This window comes from Equus caballus, chromosome X (genome assembly GCF_041296265.1).
Source record: "Equus caballus isolate H_3958 breed thoroughbred chromosome X, TB-T2T, whole genome shotgun sequence".
Classification (NCBI taxonomy): Eukaryota; Metazoa; Chordata; class Mammalia; order Perissodactyla; family Equidae; genus Equus; species Equus caballus.
In genome coordinates, this window is record NC_091715.1 from 37,158,066 (window position 1) to 37,181,126 (window position 23,061).

The 23,061-nt window shown below is 40.2% G+C and overlaps 1 protein-coding gene across 21 annotated transcripts in view; it reads left to right on the forward strand.

The window, feature by feature from the left end:
- The first annotated feature begins 946 nt into the window (after nucleotides 1-946).
- KDM6A (lysine demethylase 6A) overlaps nucleotides 947-23,061 on the forward strand; it is a 206,640-nt gene continuing 184,525 nt past the window's right edge. For 16 of the 21 annotated variants that reach the window (XR_011434732.1, XR_011434734.1, XR_011434736.1 and 13 more), the window contains exons 1-2: nucleotides 1,011-1,574; nucleotides 1,789-1,852. Coding sequence is in view for 15 of the 21 variants with exons in the window: in XM_070257373.1 (XP_070113474.1) it covers nucleotides 1,414-1,574; nucleotides 1,789-1,852 (225 nt within the window). In the remaining 6 variants the exon portion in view is untranslated. Of the gene's footprint in view, nucleotides 1,575-1,788; nucleotides 1,853-23,061 lie in introns of all 21 variants that reach the window. The other 5 variants (XR_011434733.1, XM_070257375.1, XM_023634345.2 and 2 more) reach the window with 3 other exon arrangements.

A 23,061-nucleotide genomic window follows, 5' to 3' on the forward strand; every position in this document is an offset into this window, starting at 1 on the left:
GCATGTTGTGGGGGATAGAAAAGGCTTTTCTGGGCTGCAAGCTGTGATGAGGATCTTAATTATGTCTTCTCTCAGGCCTGGCCACAAGGAGCCCCAACTCTTCCATGAAGGCCCCACTGAGGTCACAGCAATAGAAACCATCATTCTGGAGATCCCGCTTAACAATTTCTCGTCATTGCTTTTTCTTCTAATACTACAACTAAGTACTGATAAAACGCAAGTAACACGAAAATGGGGCCCCAAAGTGCCGCCAACAGACCTTCGGCGGTGGGGAGCCGTGGTCAGCGAGCCAGACCCCGGGGGCGCCTCTTCGTTCCCTCCGGCCGGGGGTCAGGAGGCCTCTCCCCGCTCACGGGCGACGCGAGGGAGGGGATCGCGGTCGGGAGCGCAGGCTTGGCCTAGGGCGGCGCCCGAGCCGCGGGGCACGGGGTCGCTGGCCGCTCCTCGCGGAGGCCATTATCTCCAGCGATACCAAAAGTGTGCGCCTTCTTCGCAGGGCGGAGGTCAGGGGCCGGGCGCCCCCTCCAGTCGACGAGACCCTTACCAGGCCGTGTGGGGCCCGGGCCCGCGGAGCGCCGGAGCCGCGGCCCAGGCCCACCTCCGAGCTCCTGGGCAGGCAAAGGCCGTCCATGGCGTCCTCGCTCACAGCTCGCGCCCGCCGCGGGCGGTGCCGGACCTCGCCCTTCGCCACCGCTCCCCTCCCCCTCCCGAGCCCGCCGCGGCTCCCGAGGTGACACGGCCCGGACCCTCCATTCTCTGCCCCAGTGTATTTAACTAGCACAACCTAACCGGCTACTCCCTCTCGGTGACAACCCTTCCCCCCCGACAGACGGGCCTAGCAGCCAACCACCGGCCGGAATTGGCGTGCGTCCCGCTCCCCGTCGGTGGCGGCCTCGGTAGGCGGGGCTCGGGCAGCTAGCAAGTTAAGTGGAGCCACGGCTGACGTGAGTCAACAAAGGTCACGTGAGGGGAGCGGGCCGCGCCGATTGGCGGCGCTGGCCGGGCGGGGAGGGGGGGTCACGGCGGCGGCGTGGGGTTCGCTGTGTGACACAATTACAACAACTTTGTGCTGGTGCCGGGGAAGTTTGTGTCTCCACCGAATCCCCCCCGTGTCCCCCAGCCCTGCGCGCTCCGGCCGTTCCCGCCGTCCCCGCCCGTGGCTGCTCCCCGCCCGCCCCCGCGATGTGACCCTACAGCCGAGCCGCCGCTGCTGCCGACCCGGGGGCTCCGCAGCCCCTGCCGCCGCCGCCTTCACTGCCGCCGCGTTGGGATTTTTCGTCGCTGCCGCTCGCGGCGGAGGAGGAGGCGGCGATAAAGTTGGTGTGCCGGTCCCGCGCGGAGATTGGGGGCGTCGTTGCGGGCCCCGGCCCGGGGGGGGTGTCGGCGTTGGAGTTGTGAATTCCCTGCGTTTCCATGAAATCCTGCGGAGTGTCGCTCGCTACCGCCGCCGCCGCCGCCGCCGCTTTCGGTGATGAGGAAAAGAAAATGGCGGCGGGAAAAGCGAGCGGCGAGAGCGAGGAGGCGTCCCCCAGCCTGACAGCCGAGGAGAGGGAGGCGCTCGGCGGGCTGGACAGGTACGGGCCGCCGGCACCCGCCCGGTCGGCTCCGGACGGGTCGGCGCCGCTCGCCGGGGAGGCCCGAGCGCGGCTCGCCTCTGGCGGCGGCGGGGCGGGCAACTCGGCTTGGCGCTCTCCGCGCCGGGGCCGCTGCCGGGGCCTCGGGCTCGGGCAGGGATGGGTCGCTAGCGTTGCCGGAGCGTTAACGAGCCGCGTGTGTCTCTCCCCACAGCCGCCTCTTCGGCTTCGTGAGGTTTCAGGAAGATGGCGCCAGGACGAAGGCCCTACTGGGCAAGGTAAGGCAGCTGCGGGCCGGAGCGCGGACGCGGGCTCGGCGGCCGGCGCCCGCTCGCCCCGGGCTCCGCGGCCCCGGGCCGGGCCGGCGCGCATTGTGGCGGCGGACGATGGCCGAGGGGCTTCCGGAAAACTATTTCCTGCCTCTGCTTCCCCCACGCCCGGCTCCCTCGCTCGCTGCCTTGCGAAATCGCCCTCTCCTCTTGTAGCTGGGGGAACAGAGACGGCAGCGCTTCGGGGCCGAGCTCCACCGGGTCGACAGAATCTCCTGTGATTTCCCGGCTTTTTGCGGGGAGACCGCGATCTCCTGGGTGCCTGTTTAAGGTCAAGGGATAGCACATGTGTGCACATTTACCCAAACGTCCGACGTACTTGTCTCCCGTGGTTTTTATTCTTTTCCTTCAGGCAGCCTCTTCGCGATGTCTACTGTTAACCCAACGTTTTGGGCTTTTTTGTGTCCCTGCTCCCGGAAGGGGGAAGTTGCCCGTAGTTTAGGGCGGCGAAGAGTTTGCATTGGGCTGTTGACATGCATCTCGATTGAGATGGGTTTTACCTGAAGTTAGGTGACTTGTTTACTTTTTGGGTCTTTCTGCTATAGAAATCCTGCAGTTATTTGTGAATGTGTTTTCTTTTTGAAGCCTCGTTCCCTCTGTGTCTGACAGGGGAGGCCAGGGGGGATTCGGGGTGTAGCCTCTGTTTATTTGTGTGGAAAGTTGTTGGCACTGTCATTTAGTTAAGTAATGGCTGCTCCTATCGGCCCAAGATGGCGGGACAGGGTGGGAGGAGAAAGTGAAGGGGGGGGTTTGGGGGAGGGAGGAGAGGTAAACATGGAAATAAATAGTAGCGATGAATAGCCTTCTCCTTCGGGGTGTGTAGCTCGATGGTGTTTCATACAAATTATCCAAGATTATTTGCATATAGAATTCTTGTACCTTTCTAAAGCTTGGAAGCAGCATTCATAAGCCTGGTAAATGCTTATCAACCTGTAGCACATTTAGTTACCCATCCGTAAGCTATTGAACAAAGGCTGTTGGAGTCTCGATCTGTCTGCATCAGTTTGTGTCTCCTGACCAAAATCTGGTTGAAATGACGTTTGTATGCTTTCTTCTTAATTGGGACCGTGAAACTTGGAGTGCGTGCGATAGGTGTTGCATCCATTAGACATTTTCTTTTCTGGCTGAAATCAGTGGCTTTGCATTTGACACCTAGCTTTATTGTCGCAATTGAGAAGGAAGTTTGAAATGACTAAAGCCTAGCATTTTGTTCTTCAGTTGATTTTTTTTTAATTGACTTGTCCTGAATTTTTGTCTGTAGTCTGTAGTTTGTAGGAGAGTCGCTAATTCCTTTTATCTGTAATTACACTTCTGTTTTTGTTTCAAAGTAACTAAGTATAAGGGGTTTCCACCGCGCATAACGACCAGAAAGCTGAGCAGAAATAATCCTTTTCAGTAAGCTTATAAGCCTTTAACCGATATAGATAACTTGAACTAAACTTTGACTATGTAGATATTAATTGCCTTCATTAAAATTATCGCTGGAAAAATGAGTAGTGACTAGCTCTGAAATGACTTAAGCATCAATGACTTAAGCCTTGAAATTTTTTTCAATCTAAGTAAAGTATTTTATTTTAAGATACTTGACTGCTGTCAAAGTTGTCATTCCAAAGATTAAACAAAATATTTAAATTTAAGGAGCGTTATTTTATCTTGGAATGATTATTGCCGGCTTAATAGGGAGTTGGTAAAATTGTTTGCAGAGATAATTCATTTGTAAAAGTTTGGCCAAATCTATTGCTTTTGGTTATGGTAATAAAGAAGCAAATGGAATCTGATGTTTTATGTGGATGATACGTAAAATGCTAGTTGATGATTTCATGTCTCAGGATGATCATATTTAGATGGATTCAGTGTGGATGGTGCTTAACATTGGATTTCAGATTGTAATATTGAACCATGCAATTATTATGTACTATTGAGTTTAAATTTTAAAGAATTGAGGATTTTCAAATACTTTTTTTGTGAAAGTGTGTGTTACTTTCTTAATGTTTGTGTACAGTAACAAAAATGAGAAACTTGAGAAGCTTTATTATATGTTTTGGGGAAGAATTAAGGCTTCATAAAATCCTGGGTAATTTGATAAACTACTAAGTGTTTTGTTGAGCTAAAGAAAAAAATTCTTCATTATTTCAAACTCAATGCCTGTGAGGTCCTACCTATTTAGATCAAGACTCATTAACTTTCACGTTAAAATAGCACATTCTGGAGTATGTGCTTTCAACCTCATGCCGTTCTTGGTTACATCCTTGTGAGCCTGAACATACCAGCGAAATGTGTAATGTAAAGCTTGACGTTATATAACGTCGCACCATGTGTTCGAATTGGGTTCTGAATAGAATGAATGAGCTAGAGTCCTGCTGTAAGAAGGATTGAATTATTTAGTTTCATCCATCTTTTGAACAGTCTTGGGAAACAGTATGTTTTTGTGGAATGTTGAGCTCTGTTGGTTTCAGAATTCTTATTCTCTGAAAGTCTTGAAAACAAGAGTTGGCTTTTCTTTGTTGGGGTAGGTTCATGCTACTTAGCTGAGGGCAGATAATGGAATTGAGTGACTTCCAGGATTCTCTTTTTAGCTACGATTTTTGTCATCCCCCCTCCCCCCCCCCCACAGATTTAGCATGGACCTTGTATAACTTTTTTTTCTTTCTGACAGAAACTTAGCTATTATTACTTGTTTTCAAAAATTATTATTCCTTTCTATATTTTTGGATCTTCTTTCAAATTTTTTAATTCAAATTTGTAGGTTTTAAAAAAGATAACTCTTGACTTAAAAGCATCGGAGAGTTTAAAACATTTAATAAGGGTCTCTTACTTGCCCCTAAACTTACGTGTTCCTTTTCCAGGTGTGAGGATACTTTCTCCGAACTGCTAATTTCTGTTAGTCTTGGAATGTTTTTGTAAGATTCATTTATATTAGAGTCATTGAAAGAATTTTGGTTTGTACCATTGCCATTTGATATACAATGCTTGGGGTTTTGGATTAAAAAAATGAATTAGTAATACAGTACATTATTTTTGTAGTACTATCTTTAAAAAATCTTTAAAAGATTGTAAATAGCAAGTGGTTGCTTAATCAGAGTTCTTGAAATATAATATGATCTTGACTACTTTGCTCTTTAATGCTGACCATTAGTCTTTTGGTAACATAATAATTCAAGATTGTTATTTTTTAAATTACAGTGGAGTTACTGAAAAGTAATTAAATGCAACATTTTAGCAGAAATTATGCTGACTTTTTTAGTACATTTTTGAAAATCTTTTGGGTTAATTTTGTTTCCAGTTGGATAAGGATTTGAGTTAAAGTATAATGTGTAGTAATATATAGCATTAATATAGTGAATATAAATATAGTAATACTATAAGGTATATTTATAAAAATAATATAATGCTAAAGGGCTGGGGACTCTTATTCTCGTCAGGGAACTATTGCTAAAATACATAGTTGTTCATTTTGAAGTATCTTTATATCATTTTTAAGTTTGTCCTAAATACTCAGTTTTATTGGAACTCTTTTTCGTAATTATATTAATCAATAGAAAGATTATGTAGAATAGCTAGAAGAAGTTATGGATTTAAAAATGTATGTGCTTTTTTTTCTAGGAGATAATTAGTATTAAAATAGTTGGCATTTTTAAGTTTGTGGGTAATGAAAGTAGTTTAAGATCCATTAAAGCATGTATTTTCCTACATTTGGTTTGCTTGCATGTAGATGGTAGGGGAAAATTATTAGGTCAGTTCTAGAGGTGGCTTTTTTATACTCTAATATTTGGACGTTGATGTTTAAAATTATTATATATTATGTGTTTTTTTAATTTGCTGGCACTTAAAGGGATATATTCATTTCCAGTGTTAAAGAAGGTTAGTGTTTAGATTACAAAAGTAACCACAGAATAATGTCTTGATTTGTGTTTGAAAATTAGATCTTTAATTTGATGCATTTTTTTTAAGTATGCTTTTTGGTGAGGAAAATTGGCTGTGAGCTAACATCTCTTGCCAATCTTCCTCTTTTTTTTTTTTTTCTTCTTCTCCCCAAAGCCCCAGTACATAGTTGTATATCCTAGTTGTAGGTCCTTTTATGTGGGATACCGCCACAGCATGGCTTGATGAGTGAGTGGTGTGTAGGTCTGTGCCCAGGATCTGAACTGGCCAACTCCTGGCCTCCAAAGTTGAGCGCATGAACTTAAGCACTTGGCCCCAGGGCTGGCCGTAATTTGATGCATTTTAAAAAGTATTTTCTAGTTTGGAAAGTTGTCTTGTAAACAGTTATAGTTATTATTGTTTATCTGGACAAAGTCTCAGGCAGTTACTATCCATTTCCTAAAATTTTAATGCATCCCTGGTAATAAAGCTCTGTAGTAAGAGATTACAGAAAATATTTGCATATCTGGGCACAAATTAGAACTGCAGGATTATGTAAACAGGCACTTTTCTAAGTTCTGACTTTATTTTTCACTGGATAGCTCTTTCCATGGAATCACTTACTAATGGAAATGACTAGGGAACATTTGACTACCACCTCTAGATATTTTAGGTTATTAAGAAAAACTGCCTGAGAGATGAGTTTTTGTGACTTAGGTGGTAAAGTGGAGTGGTGCGCCACGCACTTTAAACCAAAGTGCAGGTTCAGTGCTTGGCTAACTACAGAAGAAAAAAAATCTTTTTCTGTCTTGACTATGTAACATTTAGTTTTTATTTATATAGTACCAGTATTATTTTGCAAATTTGAAGGGGTTTTTAAGTTTATCTTTACTTTGAAACTCATTGTGATGCTTTGAGCTCTTTGAAATTGATGTTAATGACTGATAACACTGTGAATTATTAATATTTTTGAAATGTGGTATCTAGAGAGCTAATTTATGTAACAAAAACACCACCAGATTGTCTAAGAGTTGAAATGGTGGTTAGGTTGTTTAGGGCCCACGTGTATTTATTTGTAGACTAGTTAATTAATAGAGTTTATTTAATGAATGCATAATTGACAGTCTTATGTACTCATACTGAAGCTTCACATACACATATCAGTTTTCCATATTGGTTTGTAATTTGTCAGCAGTAAAGTAGAGCAACAAGTATTTGAATGCAAGTCTTCTATGCAGGGAATATGAAGAAAACATAAATATCTCTTGTCTGCATTGAAAACTTACAGTTTCCTAAGAGGGATGAGATAAATATAAGGATGTCTAACACAGGAACATCAGTGACAGAAGAAAAGTATGAAGTATCCTGAAAGTTTATGATAAAGGTCAATTTAACAAGTTACATGTTAGAATGGCTTTTTTTTTTTTGCCACCCCTAAAAACATTGATTAGCAAGTATGCACAAAAGCAGTCACAGGAACCTGTTGGTGAAGCTTGACAAAGTCCCAGCTCTTTGTCCTTGTGGGCAGTCTAACAAGGACCTTGCTGGAAAGGTGCATTGGAGGCACATGTAGCAATATGTTAGCAGCGGTGGGCAAGAGCCCCAGAATACCTGGTCAGTGATGGAACATAGGGCTGAATGGGACTCCTGAGTACATGTGCACTCTGGAGGGGATTGCATCCTGGGTTTGCTGATTCTTAGACCCTCTTCACGCAGAGGTGGAGATGCCTTCACAGTAATTCTAGTCAAACCACATTAACTGGAACATTATTCATTTCACTGGTGAAAACTTACCTTCTAACACCCCTACTGCTACCTAACACATTCTGGGTCTGACTGAAGTAAAGGCAGAAGAAACATTGCCTTTGCAGAGTGCCATCTTGGTTCATGTTTTCCTAGAGCCTCTTATTTTTAGATTTAACTTCTGGACTGTGCATCCTGATTTGGGAATTTCAAAAGTGAACTAACAGTCTCTAGATTTTAGATTATTAGAATTAACTTTAAAAGTTAACTGATAGTTGCTAGGTTAAAATTAACTAAAACGCTTGTGACCCACTGTATCCTGATGTATTTTATTTTTTTCTTAAGACATTTAATGAGAATTTCTATTATGTAACATATTCTGCGTCAGATGTTTAAAACTAAATTATTTCATTAAATTTTGAAAATACATTTGTGAGTTAAATGGGGGGTGTTCACATTTGTGGGATATTGCAGAATGGCTTCTGGGCCAGCTTAATTTACAGACAGCCTATTCCATTTGTCCAGGTATGTTTCAACAAATTACGCACTTTGAACACCAGACCCCAGAAGAGAAAAAAAAGAAGACCCTGCTTGCTAGCTCCCCATGCCTGGGGACTCTTACGGTCTGGACCTTCTTTCCCTGGATGGCTAGTGCTGGAGGTGGGCAGGACATTGATGGCTCCTGCAAAACGCTACTTGCTTTCTTGGACCCCCATTTTCAGTTAATTAGTTTACTCTTGGGGCAGTTGTTAAGTTCAAAGTTCTACCCTAGATTGGGCCTCAGTAGAATGGCTCTTATTAATGGGATGGGGATTGTTTCTTTATTGTGTTTCTTGGAGCTGGTGTTTCTTGATTTCAGTATTAGCAAGGAATCTTATAATTTTGTTTAGGGAAACATGATTTAAAATCAGATTTTAGCCTTTAGCAGATGTTCAAAGGATGATCTGTGTGTTCTTTCTCACTCTGATCTCATTTTGTAGTAATATTTACTTTTGTTATGGGTTCTTAACTTGGGGTCCTTGAATGAGTGTTCATGGGTCAATTTAAATATTTAAGAAATTCTCTGACGGGCTGGCCCCGTGGCCCAGTGGTTAAGTTTGAGTACTCCGCTTTGGCGGCCCAGAGTTTCGCTGGTTCGGATCCTGGGCACAGACATGGCACCGCTCATCAGGCTATGCTGAGGCAGTGTCCCACATGCCACAACTAGAAGGACCCACAACTAAAAATACACAATTATGTACCAGGGGGCTTTGGGGAGAAAAAGGAAAAATAAAATCTTTAAAAAAGAAAATTCTCTGACAAAGTTTTGGAAGGATACCTAAGAAGTAGTGAAATAATGGTCACCTTGGAGTACAAAACAGCTCTAGGGTGAGGAGGAGGGGAGGAGCTTTTAAACTTAGACTTTATATAATTTCTTTATTGCTGTGGTTTTTTTGGTTTGTTTTTTAACCGTAGACACGTATTACTTTAAAAATAATACAGTAAGCACACTGATAGTGAGTACACCAGAATTATATTTTGGTTATTAAAGATGGATTTTATACTACCACGTGTATAGTTAGAGATACCTGTAAAGGCTTCATTGTCAGGTTGGGATACTTCTGAACTTGATTCTCCTTCAGTGGGGATAGGAGTGAATGAAGTAGAGATGTACTCCACTAGGTCCTATTTGCATTTTAGGTAGCTTCGTGATAGTCACGGTACTCATTCTTCATTTTGATCTTTAGCATCTGTTTCATTGATGACTTTGCTTTGGGTCCAGGTTTGGCCCTGGCTGACATTTGGGACCTAATTAAGAACTATAACCTGGAAGGTGGGAGTAATCCCTTATTTAGACAGTTTCAGGTTTCTTAGCCAATATGTGGGCCGTTTGCCGTTTTCTTCTACAAGCTTTTATTTATTTTCTCTTACCCATTTCTTTTTATTCTATCTTTTCTCTACTCTCTACGTTGCTAAAACTGTTGTTGTCATTCTGTTTTGAATGCATGCCTGCATTCTTTTTGTAGTTTTGTCTGTGGTAGTATTTTGTCTGTGTTAGAATAAATAAAAGATGCTGCTGCTAAGTTTATTCTCAGGAAGAAGGTTGGGCTTTGTTATCTTTAAGAGTATTATATAAGGTCATCTAACTCATTTTCATTTAGAACAATGAGAGAAACCTTTTTAGATAAAGGGTTGTTTTCAGACTATAAACCTATTACATTATGTTCATTAGATCCTTCTCTTTTTAAAAAACAATTAGGGAAAATTTCCAGTATTTTCAAATCAGGGAAAATCAACCAACCAACCAACCATCACTGATCATTACTCAGCTTCAACACTTTTCAACTCCTGACCGGTCTTGTTTCATCTGTATTTTACCCCTCGCTTCCATTTTTTGAAGGAAATCTCAGACATCAGTCACATTGTTTAATCCATAGATATTTAAATCCGTCTCTGAAACATAGCCACGATGCCCTTATTATGCATAAAAATAACTTCTTAATATCAAATATCCACGGGCCTTGATTTTTTTGCTGTATGAAAGTTAAGAATTAGTTGCTTGGGAAATGAGTAGAAAACAGATATTTAGCTGAATATATGTCAATTTGTTTACATTTTAATATTGTGATAGGATTCTGTAATAGAATATTACACAAAACGTGACAAGAGATAATTTTTCTTAAGAACTTTATGAATCTTAGTTGCTTGAGTCTGGATAGTTTATATATTTAGGGAAAATTTGTTTTTAAGGTACATTAGTTAAAATAAATGTTTTAGGTTTTTGAATTTCCGTATCAGAATGAGAACGAGGAAAGCTTTTGCTTTGCTTCGCTTGGATTTGTGAAAGGTTTACGGAACTGCTGTGAGTGAGGGACTGTGCCAAGTCCTGGAGCAACAAGTAAGGCCTGGCCTCTGCCCCTGCAGTCTGTAGCGAGAGGTGGACAGACTGAGTGATCATATGATGTAGTAAGTACAGTAAGCAAGGTATATGCAGAGTGCTGTGAGCTCGCAAATGATGGCGCAGTTAAAACATTTAAAACTTTTGATTATGGGTAGTTTAAACAGTCCACACAATTCTCAACGTTTTGGAGCAGTTAATTTTGCCTGGAGAAGGGGTGAGGGAAACTGCATAAAGATGTAACATTTGGTCTTGGTTATCAAACGTGAGTAGAAATTTAGCAAGAGAAAAAAGGACAGAGTTGGAGGTATGAAGTTAAATGGTGTTTGAGGAGTTGTGAATAGTCTAATGTGTGTAGAGGGTAGGGTGACTCAGTGGGGTTGGGAGGAGTTAACTGGGCATGTGAAGGCCCCCATCACTGTAGGCCATAGGGTGTTTTGGGGAGTCATTGAACTCAACTCTTTAATCAGGGAAAGTGACATGACCAGAAGTAGGTTTTATGGGAATATTACTAACTACAGGGAGAAGGATAAAGTGGAGGGGAAAGGGACCTAGTTGTGAAGTATTGACAGATAGATAGCAATGCATGGATTTTCGAATAGAATTCTGCTTCTGCCACTTACTGGATGTGTGATTCTTGGGCAAATTATTTCATCTTTCAGAGGCTCAGTTTTCTCATCTGTAAAATGGAAGTGGTAATAGATTTCTGGCAGGCTATTGCTTTTTGTGTTGGGAAAAAAAGGTTTGTAAAGTGCCTGGCATTGGGCCTAGCATGGAAGGTGCTCAGTACAAGATAAAGGTTGTTATTAACATCTTGGAAAAGACAATTAAGTTTAAACTAAGGCTGTAGTTTAGGAATGAGGGAGAAGATAGAGTCAGATTTGAGATCTCTTGAAAGGCCTTTCCTTGACTTTTATAACATCTCACTACTTTGGCTTTCCTTCTGTGTCTCTGACCACGTCTTAGTCTCTTTTGCAAGGAGATTCTGTTAGAGGTTTTCTTTACTCACCGTTCCCACTTGCATGTATACTTGACTGCTACTTGATTACTTGAGTATCTTGAAGGCACCTTAAACTGAACATACGCAAACTGAATTTATCATTGTCTTTGATGTTCCTTATCAATACTCTTGCCAGAAACCTTGGAGTCCTTCTTTACTCTTTTTTCTTAACCTGTCAAGTCCTAATAGTTACCATTATCTTGTCATTTCTATATCTTAAATCTCAGACCTGTTTGTTTCTCTCATTCCTCACTGCTACCATCCTAATGGCAGCCATGATCCTGTCTTTGACTTTTGAAGTACCGTCATGCAATTTTCTTGAATAGGTATACTTGCGCATAGTACAAAACTGAAAAGTTATGTAAAGGATGTTACAGTGAGCAGAAAATCTCCCTCTCACACCATCTCCCATTATTTAGTTCCTGTTCTCAGGCAGCCACTGATAAAAGGTTTATTGGGTAAGTTCATGTTTCAACACATATACAAGCATTTTCTGTTGTATTTTTTTCCCTACACAAATGAGATCATACTGTATACAGTTGTTAAAATGCTTTGTTAATTTTACTACTTGTCATGAAAATGTTAGTAGTTTTTATATCGAATTGTCTTGGGTTTGAGAGTTCTCTGTCATTCAAGTAGTGAGATGTTGGTGAGGGGATTGGTGTGGGTGATTTTTAAGTTATTTTGATTTTGAGGTTCTGTTACTCCTTTTATACATGGTGTTGAAGGTAGAAATTCTTCAACATGCAAAAGCTTAATTCAAAGTATGTTCACATATGTTTTTCTAAGATAGCAGTTGCTTAATTTTGTATGCTATGAACTGTCAATTGGAGTAATTGGCAATTTTGCCTTTGTATTTTCGTTTTATTGTTGTGACTGATTATCAGGCTCTGTGAATACTAATTTAATTCACTCCCTGAATGTTTATAGAAGTTGCCATAGGTTATACCAGTTGGTGTCTTGTATATGCAGAAGTCATTCACCTTCTTGATTTATTCTTGGTTTTTATTATAGAAAAGGAAAAATAGGTGATCTTGCATTCTTGATTAGTTGAAAATGATACAGGTCTTAGTCTGTTATTAACTTATTTCATAGCAAAATAGCTTTATTTTTATTATAGACTGACTGATGGTGGAGCTAGAACAATGGTACTTTACTTTGCTGGAGTCATTAATCCTTTGAGGGTCAGTGTAGCTGCATACATTTTGTATATGATTTCAGGGAGTGCATGGATCCCTTTGAAGCCCAACTGTGGACTCCATTATTGTTGGTTTAGTTTACTTATTCTTGGTTAGAGGCGTTAATGATAGGAGTATGTTGGGGGGAAAAGATAAGGTTTAGAACCTCTGGATCGGTTAGGCTTAGATGGTTTGGATGTTACCACAAAGTTTTGTGGTAACCTATGACCACTTCACGTATTCTCTCAAATTCTCCTCTAGTGATTATAAAGGTGCTTGGGAAGAGAATGTGGACTGATTCCTAGAGAACTTATTGCTCTACCTGGAAAAATAGCTGTAAGCACATGCTCCATTAACATAATTAATAGACTTTAGTATTGTTTCCTCAGCCTGGGGGCTCAAAATGCTGGTTTGGTTGGGAGGCTGTGATATACTGGGAAGAACGATGGATTGGAAAACTGAAGACCTGAGTTTTAGGGTCTGCTGCCTACTTTAGTCATGTCGCTTAATTCTTGTCCTCAGTTTCACCATCTGTTAAAATGAAGGGCTGGGAATTAAGAATTTCCAAAGTGACTATCTAGCACCAGAATTCTAGGTGGCTGTTCATTTGAATTTTTAGGATTGGCTCAGTTCTTTAACATTTTGACCCAGAAGGAGGGTACAATGGAATTTTGTTCTAGATGGTATTTTTTTTGTGATTTCAGCCTCACGCCTTCAAGACCAGAAACCAAATGAGTGCAGGCACATAGTGGAACTGAGAGTTGTATGTTTTTGTTAATCTAGTATGATTAATCATTCAGTTAGTCTTAGATTGATTTGACAGTTGGTCTTATTTATTAATGGTTAGCTTTTTGACTTCTCCAAAGTGCTTCTTTCTTATAGTTGGGATTGTTATTTCTTAGGTCAGATCTGATCTTTCTAATTCTTGAAGATGGGTAATCATCCCTTTGTCTAGCGTATTCATGCTGTATATGCTAACTGCCCATTTGTTTCAAGAGCAGTTGTAATTGCTTGTTGAAGCATTTTATGTTGACTGCTTTAAAATCTTTGTCACATAATTCATCAAAAACCTGGGTCATCTCAGTGTTGCATGTGTTGATTTTTCCCACTCACATTGTACTTTCCTGGTTTTTGGTATGGTGAGTGATTTTTTTATTGTACCCTGGCCATTTTGGATATTGTATGAGAACTCTGGATCCTAATAATTCTTTTTTATAGTAGACAGTCTCCTTGTTGAAGTGTAGTGTAAGGGCTGCGTGGGTGTGTATGTTCAGTTTCTCTCTGGGCCCTCCCGACAACCACCCTGGCAGAAGTAAGGCAGCGAATCATGCTCTCTGGGTGCAGACTGATGGGGATGCAAGTTCAGCTCCTCCCTTTCCTCACTGACATCTTCCTGGCAAAAGCTGGGCACCAGTTTACACAACTTTTTTGCCTCGGAGTGGGCGGTGTAAGATCAGCTTCCTGACTGGGTCGTGCTTCCCCAGCAAGAGAGAAGTGGAGGGCTAACTCACACCACTTTGCTGCAGAGTGGAGCAGAAGTGCCCTACTTTGTACCGTTTCTCCTGAGTTGATGCCAGGTGGGGTATGGTGGAAGCTCAGCACCGTCTGCGCACCACTGGTACCAGAGAATGAGTGAAGCGGATTGTTGGCTTCTCCATCTTACTTGGTTTCGTTTCGTCTCACTGCTGGGTGGGGGGTAGAGGTTCAGCTCCCCACTGGTCCCTGCCAACAGCAGGGATGGGGGGAAAGTGGGATGCCGATTAGCTCCAACTGGCACCACTTTATTCAGTCTTATTGATGCTGGGTAGGGGTACAGGTTCATCTCCTCACTGGTTCCTGCTGATACCGGATGTGTGTATGTGTGTGGGTGTGGGTGTGTGGTGAAGTGTAGTGGTGACTACAGTGCCTCACACAGTGTTTTTTTTTTTCCTTCTTCTCCCCAAAGCCCCCCCAGCACACAGTTGTATATTCTGGTTGCGAGTGCCTCTGGTCATGCTATGCGGGACGCTGCCTCAGCATGGTCTGTTGAGGGGTGCCATGTTCACGCCCAGGATCTGAACCAGTGAAACCCTAGGCCGCTGAAGCAGAGCGTGCGAACTTAACTACTCTGCCAAGGGGCCGGTCCCCCTCACACAGTTTTTTAAGTCTTCTTGCTACTGGATGGGGTGGTGGTGTGACCCAGCTTGCCCTTGATCCCACTGACATCCTACCTTAAATGGATGAAACTGAATATCACTTTCTTCCACTGAGTGTGGGGTATGGAAGATCAGCTCCTTTTTCAGTCTTGCCACTAACTCGGCCAGGGGTATTGGAGCATCCCCTTGCTTCTGCAGGGCCTGGAAGATCAGCTTCCTATTCAGCCTCATCCATACTATCCCTTCAGGGGAACTGGAGCACCCTCGTCTAGGGGATGGAAGATCAACTGCCTGTTTTGTCCTGCCAACACTGCCCTAGTAGGGGACTCTGATCGACTTGCCCCGCCTGCTCCCCACTCTGGCTGAGGGGAGGGAAGTATGGAAGATTAGCTGCATGCTTGGCTTCACTGAAACTGGAGGGTTCACATGTGTGTTTGTGTATGCGGATTTTCCGTTGATGTTTGGCTGGAGTATGGTGAGTATTGCTAAAAAGGTTTCTGTTGGTAAGCTGTCCTTTTCCCAGTCCTTTGTCTAGGAGGAAAAAGCTTTGCTTGGAGCTTTTTTTCTCTGTGACTGATGGTGGTACTATACTGGGGGCTTCTGAAGCAGCAGCCTGTCCTGGATATATGGGAGACAATAAGAAAACCCAGGGAACTCACTGCCTTGTCATTCCTCAAGCTCTGTTGTCTCTAGAAAGTCTCCCGTCTTTTTCTGACCTTTGAGATACTTCCTATGCTTATTTGTTGTATTATGTCCGGGACTTTTTAGTTGTAAGAGGGAGGATGTGGGAGGAATGAAGCTATTTCATTTTGGTGGAACTGGAAGTCTTCCATTGACTTTTATAGTAATTCAATTTGAATTGTGAAAATTTTTACCTAAAGGTATTATGTCATGTGAATGAAGTCTTAAAAAAATCCAATTTATAGGAAAATCTTAACTTATGACAATATCATCAGTGATTGTAACATATGATCTTTGTTACAAAGCTATTTCCTTGTATCAGGGTTTGAGTCATAGCTGTATTTTGGGGGCAAGGTTTAAATAGCTACATTGCTTGCTTTTGAACATCAAATGCTTTCTGTCATATTCTTTAAAGGAAGTACATATTTACATATATAGAGAGAAACTGAAAGATAAACTGGGTTATAGCAGAATGTTACTGTTTTGGTTTGCCATCAGACAGCAGTTACTCTTTAGTTTCCCATGCCAAATATACTAATACAACAGAACGTTCTACTCCTTTGACCATATTAAGGCCAGCAAAAAACAAAACAAAATCCCTTCCCCAAATTCTTAAAACACTTAAAATAGACAAAGTGATTTACAAGTTCTTAGGAGGAAAAGGAGAGGTGGTGCATACAAATGTTTTCCTATGCATTTCAAATGAATAGGTAGGTGAAAACTTAACTAGGTAGGACGTATTAGTCCACTTTAGGCAGAGGATAACTAATTTTAGTAATGTACATGTTACAAAATTCTACAAATTTAAAATGAGGGGGCTTTTATAATTCATTCCAGCTCTAAAATTCTATGATTGTTCTTTTGAACTTGTTATAATGCAATTTGTGCAGAAACTGAAATGATTTTTTTTAGAAAAAATTTCTTGGAAAAAAGATTGTTAGGCCTTTTAATGAGTTTCTCTTAAGTTTAGCTATTTATTCTGTTATTTAAGAAATGAGCTGATTTATTTTCTGTGTGATATGCTAATCATAATGTGGAATGGTACATAATGTGCATTCTTCTTTGATCTGTTAGTTATTTTGGATTGTGTTATTTAATTTCCATATATTAGTGAATTTCCCCAATTTGTTACTGATTTCTAATTTCATTCCATTTTGGTCAGAGAGCATAGCTATTACCATTTTAATCCTTTTAAACTTACAGAGACTTGCTGTTTTGTGGTTTATCCTGGAGACTGTTCCATGTGCACTTGAGTAGAATGTGTATTTTGCAATTGTTGGGAGTGTTCCAAAGATGGCTTTTCAGTCTTCTTGGTTTATAGTGTTTTGCAGGTCTTCTGTTTCCTTGTTGATCTGCTGTCTATTGACTATTGAAAGTGGAGAATTGCAGTCTCCAACTACTGGTGAATTGTCTGTTTTTCTTCACTTCAGCTTTTGCTTCAGGTATTTTGAGTTCTGTTGTTAAATGCATATTTGCTTTTAGTTGTTCTGTCTTCCTGATGAATTAACCCTTTTGTCATAAATTTATTGTCTTTGGCCATTTTTAGCATGTTCTTCTTTGTCCCTAGTAATGGTATTTGTCTCAAAGTATATTTTGTCTGATACTAGTATAGACACTCCCACTCTGTTTTGGTTACTGTTTGTATGGTACATATTTTTACATCTTTTTAGTTTTATCCTGTTTTTCTCTTTGAATCTAAAGTTCTTTTTAGGAAGCATACAGTTGGATTATGCTTTTTTATCCATTCTTTCAGCCTCTGCCTTTTAATTGTGAGTGTTTAATTCATTTATGTTTTGTGTGATTACTGATAAGGTAGGATTTACACCTGCCATTTTGCTATTTGTCTTCTATATGTCATCTGTTGTTTTTATTTTCTATTTCTCCATTTCCACCTTTTTTGGTATGAGATATTTTTCAGTGTACCATTCTAATTCCCTGTTTGTTAATTTTATTATATGTTAAGTGTTTAGTGGTTGTCCTGGGAACTTACAACCAGTTCTGATTAACACCAACTTAATTTCAGTAGTATACAAAGACTTTGCTCCCATGTAGCTCCATTCTCTCCCCCTTCTTTGTGCTGTTACTGTCATATGTATACATTGTTTCCATCAACTCAGATGTATAATTATTGCTTTATTGACTGTCTTTTAAATCACATAGAAGAAAATAAACAAAACAAAAATGCATTTATATTCCCTTTGATGTTTACCTGAAGAGTTACCTGTACTGATGCTCTTTACTTTTCCTTGTGGATTTGAATTATTGTCTAGTGTTCTTTCATTTCAATGTGAGTGATTGTCTTTTGTATGCACTGTGGGTCTGGATAGTGACAAATTCAGTTTTTGTTTATCTGGTATATCTTAATTTCTCTTTCATATTTAAGGATAGTTTTGCTGGATATAGAATTCTTGATTGACCGTCTTTTCCTTTCAAGACTTTTAATGTGTCATCCCATTGCCTTCTGGCCTCCATGGTGTCTGATGGAGAAATCAGGTATTAATCTTATGGAGGATCCCTTGTACATGATGAGTCACTTCTTTCTTGTTGCTTTCACAATTCTCTTTTTCTTTTGATAGTTTGACTTTAATGCATCTCAGTGTGGATCTTTTTGAGTTCAATCTGTAATGAGTTCATTGGACTTTTTGGATATGAGATTAATTTTCTTTTAATTATTAAATTTGGAATGTTTTCAGCTGTTATTTCTTTAAATGTTGTTTCTCTTCCCTTCTCACCTCTCCTTCTGTGACTTCCAATATGCATATTTTGGTACTCTTCATGATATCCCACAGGTCTCTCAGGTTCTGTTCATTTTTCACTTTTTCCTTTCTGTTGCTTGACTGGATAATCTCAGTTGATCTATCCTCAAGTTCCTTGATTCTTTCTGCCTGCTTGAATATGCTGTTGAACCTCTAGTGAATTTTTGAATTCAGTTATTGTACTTTGTAGTTGGTCATTTTTTATATATATATGTAATTTCTCTGTTTATTGATATTATGTATTCTTTGATACATTGTCCTTGTACATTGCTTTAGTTCTTTAGACATGACTTCCCTTAGTTTGAACATATTTATAATAGGTGACTTAAAGTCTTGTCTAGTAAGCCTGTCATCTGGGCTTTCTCTGGGACAGTTTCTATTGATTGCTTTTTGTTGTGGATGGGCCATACTTTTTTGTTCTTTGCATATCTCAAAATTTTGGTTGAAAACTGAACATTTTAATATATTGTAGCAACTTCGGAAAGCAGAATGTTCCTCTTCTGTAGCATTTGTTTTTGTTACTGTTGTAGTAGTTGTTTACAGTGACTTTTCTGAACTAGTTTTGTGAAGTCTGTATTTTTTGTCCTATATTGCCACTGAAATCTCTCCTTGTTTATCTTAGTGTTTAGCTAACCATTAGACAAATATTTTCTTAACTGACTGGAGCCAGTAAGTCTGCCAGTTCTTTGCTAAGGGTGCTCTTTGTGCAGGCAGTTGATAGCTCAGCCATAGCCTTCACTTTCATGGTTGTGTAGAGCCTCATGGTCACAGAAAGAGTGCCCAGGGACTTCTCTTTAGGTCTTTCCTGTGTATGTGCATAGCCTATGACTGTGCTTGGCCTTGTTGATTCTCAGGTTTCTTTCATATTTGTCAGAGCTTTTCAAAGCTGTTATGTACATGTCATTCCCTTACTTTTCTTTTTAGGGTTTTTGGTTATTCTGTTGTTTGCCCTAATTGTTATCCCCTGCTTCAGCGAGCTGCAAAGTTAAACAATTTCCTGGAATTGTTTTTGACAAATGCCCCTGGAGTAAAGGCCTTTTGCACTGGGCAAGCTCCAGATCAAGTCAAGTACAGATAGCCTTGCAATTGGGATCTTACAGGGAACCATCAGGTCAAATAATTATCAATTTTCTGGAAATGAGACTTTGAAACATCTTCAGCCTCCTCTGCTGACTTTTCAGGCTGCTGGTTTGTACTGCAAATCCATGCTGTTTTCAAGTCTACTGTGGAGCTGACTGGAGAGGCTGGGACTAGGGCAAGTTAAAAAGCCACAGACCTCTTTGTTTTTACCAAGATTTAGCCATTTTTCTTGAGCAAACCCTTCCCAGATTGCTGAGAGCTTTTGGATAGTTTCTAGAGTTATTAAAAAGTTGATCTTGACAATATTTGCCAATTCTTTTTTTATTTTTTAAAATTTTTATTGAGTTGATAGGTTACAATCTTGTGAAATTTCAGTTGTATGTTATTGTTTGTCAGTCATGTTGTAAGTGCACCCCTTCACCCTTTGTGCCCTCCCTTTCCCCTGGTAACCACCAATCAGTTCACTTTGTCTCTATGTTTAACTTCCACCTATGAGTGGAGTCACACAGAGTTCGTCTTTCTCTATCTGCCTTATTTCACTTAACATAATACCCTTAAGGTCCATCCATGTTGTTGTGAGTGGGACAATTTTATCCTTTTTTATGGCTGAGTAGTAGTCCATCGTATATATATACCATATCTTCTTTATCCAGTCATCAGTTGATGGGAACTTACGTTGCTTCCACATCTTGGCTATTGTAAATAATGCTGCAGTGAACATAGGGGTGCATAGGACTTTTGGAATTGCTGATTTCAAGTTCTTTGGATAGATACCCAGTAGTGGGATGGCTGGGTCATAGGGTATTTCTATTTTTAACTTTTTGAGAAATCTCCATACTGTTTTCCATAGTGGCTGCACCAGTTTGCATTCCCACCAGCAGTGTATGAGGGTTCCTTTTTCTACAACCTCTCAAACATTTGTCACTTTTTGTTTTGGATATTTTTGCCATTCTATCAGGTATAAGTTGATATCTTAGTGTAGGTTTGATTTGCATTTCCCCGATGATTAGTGATGATGAGTATCTTTTCATGTGTCTATCAGCCTTCCGTATATCTTCTTTGGAGAAATGTCTGTTCATGTCCCCTGCCCATTTTTTGATTGGGTTGTTTGATTTTTTGTTGTTGAGCTGTGTGTGTTCTTTATATATTATGGAGATTAACCCTTTGTCGGATAAATAACTTGTAAATATTTTTTACCAACTAGTGGGTTTTTTTGTTTCAATCCTGTTTTCCCTTGCCTTGAAGAAGCTCTTTAGTCTGATGAAGTCCCATTTGTTTATTCTTCCTATTGTTTCCCTCGTCTGACAAGTTATCGTGTCCAAGAAGATTCTTTTGAAACTGATGTCAAAGAGTGTGCTGCCTATATTCTCTTCTAGAAGACGTATTGTTTCAGATCTAATCTTTAGGTCTTTGATCCATTTTGAGTTTATTTTAGTGAATGGTGAAAAAGAATGGTCAATTTTCATTCTTTTACATGTGGCTGTCCAGTTTTCCCAGCACCATATGTTGAAGAGACTTTCTTTTCTCCATTGTAGGCCCTCAGCTCCTTTGTCGAAGATTAGCTGTCCATAGATGTGTGGTTTTATTTCTGGGCTTTCAATTCTGTTCCATTGATCTGTGCACCTGTTTTTGCACCAGTACCATGCTGTTTTGATTACTGTAGCTTTGTAGTATGCTTTGGAGTCAGGGATTGTGATGCTCCAGCTTTGTTCTTTCTCAGGATTGCTTTAGCAATTCAGGGTCTTTTGTTGCCCCATATGAATTTTAGGATTCTTTGTTCAATTTCTGTAAAGAATGTCATTGGGATTCTGATTGGGATAGCGTTGAATCTGTAGATTTCTTTAGGTAGAATGGACATTTTAACTATGTTTATTCTTCTAATCCATGTGCATGGAATGTCTTTCCATCTCTTTATGTCAACATCAATTTCTTTCAGGAAAGTCTTGTAGTTTTCATTGTATAGGTCTTTCGCTTCCTTGGTTACATTTATCCCAAGGTATTTTATTCTTTTTGTTGTGATTGTGAATGGTATTGTGTTCTTGAGTTCTTTTTCTGTTAGTTCATTATTAGAGTATAGAAATGCTACTGGTTTATGTAAATTGATTTTATACCCTGCAACTTTGCTGTAGTTGTTGATTACTTCTAAAAGTTTTCCAGTGGATTCTTTGGGGTTTTCTATATATAAGATCATGTCGTCTGCAAATAGTGAGAGTTTCAGTTCTTTCCTCCTTATTTGGATTCCTTTTATTCCTTTCTCTTGCCTGATTGCTCTGGCCAAAACCTCCAGTACTATGTTAAATAAGAGTGGTGATAGAGGGCAAGCTTGTCTCATTCCTGTTCTCAGGGGGATGGCGCTCAGTTTTTGCCCATTGAGTATGATGTTGGCTGTGGGTTTGTCATATATGGCCTTTATTATGTTGAGGTAGTTCCCTTGTATCCCCATTTTGTTCAGAGTTTTTATCCTAAATGGCTGTTGGATCTTGTTAAATGCTTTCTCTGCATCTATTGAGATGATCGTGTGGTTTTTATTCCTCAGTTTGTTGATGTGGTGTATCACGTTGATTGATTTGCAGATGTTGAACCATCCCTATGTCCCTGGTATGAACCCACTTGATCATGATGTATGATCCTTTTGATGAATTGCTGAATTTGGGTTGCCAAAATTTTGTTGAGGATTTTTGCATCTATGTTCATCAGTGATATTGGCCTGTAGTTCTCCTTTTTCGTGCTGTCTTTGTCAGGCTTTGGTATCAGCGTGATGTTGGCCTCATAGAATGTGTTAGGAAGTGTTCCATCCTCCCTAATTTTTTGGAATAGCTTGAAAAGGATAGTTATTAAATCCTCTCTGAAAGTTTGGTCGAGTTCCCCAGGAAAGCCATCTGGTCCTGGGGTTTTATTCTTTGGGATGCTTTTGATTGCTGTTTCAATCTCTTTCCTTGTGATTGGTCTGTTCAAATTGTCTGCTGCTTCTTGACTAAGCTTTGGGAGATTGTAGGAGTCCAAGAATTTATCCATTTTTTCTAGGTTATCCATTTTGCCTGCATAGAGTTTTTTGTAGTATTCTCTTATAATCTGTTGTATTTCTGTGGAGTCTGTTGTTATTTCTCCTCTTTCATCTCTGATTTTGTTTATTTGGGCTTTCTCTCTTTTTTCTTTGTAAGTCTGGCTAGGGGTTTGTCAATTTTATTTATCTTCTCAAAGAGCCACCTCTTTGTTTCATTGATCCTTTCTACTGCCTTTTTTGTTTCAATAGCATTTATTTCTGCTCTGATTTTTATTATTTCTCTCCTTCTGCTGACTTTGGGCTTTGTTTGTTCTTCTTTCTCTAATTCAGTTAGGTGTAGTTTAAGATTGCTTATTTGGGGTTTTTCTTGTGTGTTAAGATGTGCCTGTATTGTGATGAATTTCCCTCTTGATACTGCTTTTGCTGCATCCCATATGAGTTGGTATGGCATGTTATCTCCAGGTATTTTTTGATTTCTGCTTTAATTTCTTCAATGATCCATTGCTTGTTCAATAGCATATTGTTTAGTCTCTACATCCTTGTGCCTTTTTCAGCTTTTTTCTTGTAATTAATTTCTAGCTTTATAGCATTATGATCGGAGAAGATTCTTGTTATTATTTCAATTTTTTTAAATTTGTAGAGGCTTGTCTTGTTTCCCAAGATATGGTCTATCCTTGAGAAAGTTCCATGCCTGCTTGAGAAGAATGTGTATTCTGCTGTTTTTGGATGAAGTGTTCTATATATGTCTATTAAGTCTAGGTGTTTTAGCTTTTCGTTTAGCTCCACTGTTTCCTTGTTGATTTTCTGTCTGGATGATCTGTCCATTGATGTGAGTGGGGTGT